General features: G+C 36.6%; 1 protein-coding gene across 2 annotated transcripts; it reads right to left on the bottom strand.

Moving 5' to 3' along the window:
- Positions 1–1,220: 1,220 nt before the first annotated feature.
- On the bottom strand, positions 1,221–4,299 carry LOC149568222 (uncharacterized). Of its 2 annotated transcripts, XM_089821233.1 has the most exons (2): positions 2,641–4,299; positions 1,221–2,526 (listed from the first exon to the last, which is right to left on the bottom strand). In XM_089821233.1, the coding sequence occupies exons 1-2, from the start codon at positions 4,037–4,039 to the stop codon at positions 1,334–1,336; spliced, it is 2,592 nt and encodes an 863-aa protein (XP_089677359.1). In that variant the 5' UTR covers positions 4,040–4,299; the 3' UTR covers positions 1,221–1,333. The 2 variants fall into 2 exon arrangements, with proteins under 2 accessions (XP_089677359.1, XP_089677358.1); XM_089821232.1 differs by having other exon boundaries at positions 1,221–4,297.
- Between the last annotated feature and the right edge of the window lie 399 nt (positions 4,300–4,698).

Genomic DNA, 4,698 nt, shown 5'->3' with positions numbered 1-4,698 from the left:
TACTATATACAATTTAGATGAATGCTTATAAATTTTGAGAGACACTTTTCAAATTTTGTACATCATTTTTAAAATTTATTTAATGTAAAACATGTAGCCATAGTCTTCTACTTTATACAGTTTTATATTCTTGCATGGTTTCCATTGTTAACTCGAAGGAAACACCTCATTTCATTTCCCAAATGCTCCCCATTAGATTCTATCTGTAAAAGATTTCAAACATGGAGAGAAAACATATATATATAAAGGTGATAGATTTACTTGTTTGTGGGTCTTCACTGTGGAACAGAACAGTGCATTGGTTGTGAGATGGCACATATATATATATATATATATATATATATATATATATATATATATATATATATATATATATATATATATATATATATTGCTAACTCAAACCTTATAATCTATTTGTGTATAATAAATAAAAGTCATAAAATATGATCTTAAAGTTGTATTTATTCATATCAATACTCATCAAACTTTATGATCAGAAATCAAAGTTATGAACAAAAACCTATCTAATCAATTCCCATATACTGGCTTCCATAAAAACAATTGCAGAGACATGCGAAAATTGCAGAACTGTAATGCTTCTATTTAACAATTCATTATCAATAAGTTTTTACATGACTAGGGCTATATACAGAATTCTATAAGTTATTAAGGGGATTTTTCTAGTGTTGTAAGATTTTTTCATAATGTTATATGTTCCTCACACATAACAAAGTAATTATTATCTTACATTATAAAGAGTTATTCAAAATAGAGTGCTAATGGATGACATATAGAAAAAAAATCGTGGATGTTAAATCAGTCACAAAAGTTAAAAACTCTTATTAAAAAAACTCTCTTCAATTCGTGACTGAATTATTACTCAAATTTGAATTTACAGAAATTTTTCATACTCCAAAAAGAAAATATTGAGTTTAACTAGCTATGAGATTTCCCCAAAATTAAAAGCTTGCTCCAAATATTTGTGTATATCAGCCTTTCTCACCAATCACTGAATCTAAAGCGACTCTCCTGAACATGCAAAAGAGAAAATAATATACGTTTGAAAAAAAAAATTGTAATAATATATTCTTTATAGAGAAATCTGAAAAATATTTCTTTTAATAAAAACATACATTTCTAGAAAGAACAGGTGTGACAGTTTTATAAGATTTTAAATGGTTGCTAAGTAAATGTACAATCACAAAAGAACATGCACATAACAAATTAAAAATATATTATAATGCCTGTAAATACCTTTTACCATTGGAGGAGTATAATGTGTTTATACTTCATACTAATTTATATTGGCTCACCTTAGCAAAGAGTAGTTTTACAATGTCAAATTGCGGATCCATGGGAAAAGGATTTTCAAAATCCTATCGACTCCCTCAAAATATTTTTTCTTCAGCACAATAAATACTAGGACTATTGTAAAACCTGCTACATATGAAAGTCCCACTCCAATGTCATACCACACACTTTCCTCGCTTTGCTCTTCTCCATTATCAGATGTAGAGATTTGAGGAGGACTAGGAGTGAATTCAGGCCAAGAACATTTCTTTGGAAGTGGACAACCCCATAGATTTGGATTGCCTAAATATGACAATTGACTAAATGTTGCCATGTGTCCTCCTTGTGGTATGCTTCCTGTAAGCTGGTTGTTGGAAAAGTTGAGGGCTTCCAAATAGTTCAGAGAACCAAAATCTAAAGGAATCTGTCCACAAAAATGATTTGTTGACAAGTCTAATGTTTCCAGCCAAATCATTTGCACAATGCTATTTGGAATAACACCACTAAAATTATTCATTGAAACGTTGAGCAACTTTAATCCTTTCAACTTTCCTAAATCAGATGGAAGATGCCCACTCAGTTGATTGTCTGCAAGGTCTATGGCCATCATGGTGGGGAAAATATATGTGTACCGCTCATCTCTGCCTTTGGAATTCATAGTCAATCCATTCTTATATGTGTAGTCTAAAGCATACAACCCTGCACCTGACCGCTCATCTATTTCAACTTGAACCATAGAAAAGTCCTCATGGGTTTCTATCATCAATGCTTGTAAACTGCAAATGGTATGTGGTATCAAGCCCGAAAGTCGATTTGAAGAAAGATCCAAGATCTGTAGGTTCTTCAGTCGTCCAATCTCAGCAGGAATCCTACCATAAAAATGATTCTTCCTCATTGCTAACACTTTCAACTGTGAAATGTTCCCGATTGACTGTGGAATGAGGCCTCTGAAGAAGTTTTGGCCAACATCTAACAAGTATAATTTTGAGCAATTAGATATGGAGAGAGGAAATGGCCCACTCAGCTGATTATTCCTTATCATAAGTGACCACAGTTCACTGAGCTTACTAAACTCATAAGGAATCATTCCACTGAAATAATTATCTCCCAGATTAAGTTTTTCAAGCTTGGAACAATTGGCAAAGCTTGGAGGGATTATTCCACTCAAATGATTGTTTGCAAAGTTTGCAATCTCCAGTGAAGAGATACCCTGTATGTTTGAAGGAATATTTCCTGTCAGCAAATTGTCATTGAGCAACAACACTGTTATATTAGGAGGCCAAATTGATGGAATCTGACCAGAAAATTCATTCCTTGACAAATCCAGTGATGTCAATGGATTCCCACCTGCTGCTTCTGGCAAAAGTTGTCCCTGGAGATGATTTGTTGTAAGATTGATGAAGAGAAGATTCATGCCCAGTACCCACGAAGGAATTTCTCCAGTAAGATTGTTGTCAACCAATTCCAAGTCTACAAGTGAGAACTGAGTTGAAATCCAGGACGGGATTGGGCCATCCACCTTGCATGATATCATAGACAACCAAGTTAATTGGAATGAGGGAATCCATGTGGTACTGATATTATGTACACAATTTGACAAGCCCAGACTATCCAAATTGGTAAGGTTGTAAAAGAAGGCCTCTGAAATTACTTGTTGGCCGTCTAGTGATAGATAAAGTATTTCAAGTGAAGAGGGCAGCACCGAAGAAGCAATGCTTTGGTTGAATGCGTTCCCATGAGCAATGAGATTGGTAAGGGAGGAGAGCCTTGAAAATGAGGAGGGAAGAGTTCCATTCAATTTGTTGTAAGATACATCCAGGATATTCAGCAAGGAGAGATTACCCAGGGAATCTGGGATAGAACCACTCAGTTTGTTGCGAGATAGATGCAATTCTTCCAACAAAGAGAGATTTCCCAAGGAATCTGGGATAAAACCACTGAACGAGTTATTAGAAACATCGAAATATGTCAGGGAGGACATCTTCCCCACAGAACATGGAATCTTACCACTCAAGTGATTTCCTTGGATCTCTACATGAATTACAGATGGGAGACTTCCGAGACAGGTTGGTAAACTTCCATTCAGCTGGTTGTAAGAAAGGTTAAGCTCACTAAGGTTTCTGAGCAGACAGACAGTGGCGAGGAGAGTTTCACCTTCAAAACTGTTATAGCCCAAATCAAGAGTGGCAAGAGAAGAAGACAATGGAATATTCCCAGACAGGCTATTATAAGATAGATGCAGTTCTGTGAGGAAGGGAAGACTTCCCAGACAGGAAGGTAAGCTTCCATTCAGTTGGTTCTTTGAAAGATCAAGCATGCTGAGGTTGCTGAGCTTACAAATATTATCGAGGAGAATTTCCCCTTTTAAATTGTTGTTAGACAAATCAAGGACAGAAAGAGAAGAGAGGTTTCCCAGGCAGGGAGGAATGGTACCTGTCAACCCTGTAAAGGTTAGGCGAATGGTTGCAAGATAGGTGACGCCGCACAAGCTCTCAGATAAGACGCCACCGCCATAAGAACCGTGCATGTCAACAGAGACAACATGATTGGTGGTGTCATGGCAGGAAATGCCTGGCCAGAGACAGCAATCTCCTCTGTTCTTCTCCCAGGAAGAGTAATTTAGGGCGGATTTGAATCGAAGCAGAGCTTCCCTCTCGCTGGGAATACATCCAATGCAGAAAGGGAGGAGAAAGAGGGGAATAATTACAATAACAGAAAACACGAATAACTTGGTTGCGGGCGCCATGCTTAGGGATTTACTTGGGAGGCAAAGACACGGCAACGCGTTATAAAGAATGGAGGTTGCTGAGCATACAAATATCAGGGAAGAGATTTCCACTTTCAAAAAAGTTTTCTGACAAATCAGGGAGAGCGAGAGAAGAAGAAAGCCATGGAATTTATCATTTTCTTACACCGACAAGAGAAGTACGCAATTTTTTCTATTTTAAATAAATTGCACAATTTGTTTGTTAAATGAATTACACAATTTGTTTGTTAAATAAATTAAAAGTCACAGAGTAATAGTCTAGTCAGTCGCATTTTACTTGTACACAGAAAGTTAATATTCCGACCAGGCATAACGCATCCCACCAGCTCTCTTTGGCACACTTTTCTCACCCTAATTCTTATCAGAAAAGCCCTGTTCATATTTTTGCACTTCCCCTACTAGAAAAGTTGGACTAATTAGTGCACCTTCTGCGGTTGATGGATCTGGGTCAACATTGCGAAACAGGTGGAAATATAAGACCGCATAAAGCGTAACAAAGGGGGTGGTCGGTACTATATGGGAGAAGACTTTGGTGCTTTAAATTTACGAGCACTTGTACCTGGTTAGTTCAAGAGTGGCCCCCACTCTTAAGCCATTTATAATGGCCTCATAACTTTGGTACCATTAACTTTTCCATA

This window comes from Cupressus sempervirens, chromosome 3 (genome assembly GCF_028749045.1).
Source record: "Cupressus sempervirens isolate cs-2001-9-10 chromosome 3, ASM2874904v1, whole genome shotgun sequence".
Lineage (NCBI taxonomy): Eukaryota > Viridiplantae > Streptophyta > Pinopsida > Cupressales > Cupressaceae > Cupressus > Cupressus sempervirens.
This window is presented reverse-complemented; position numbering and strand designations above follow the sequence as displayed.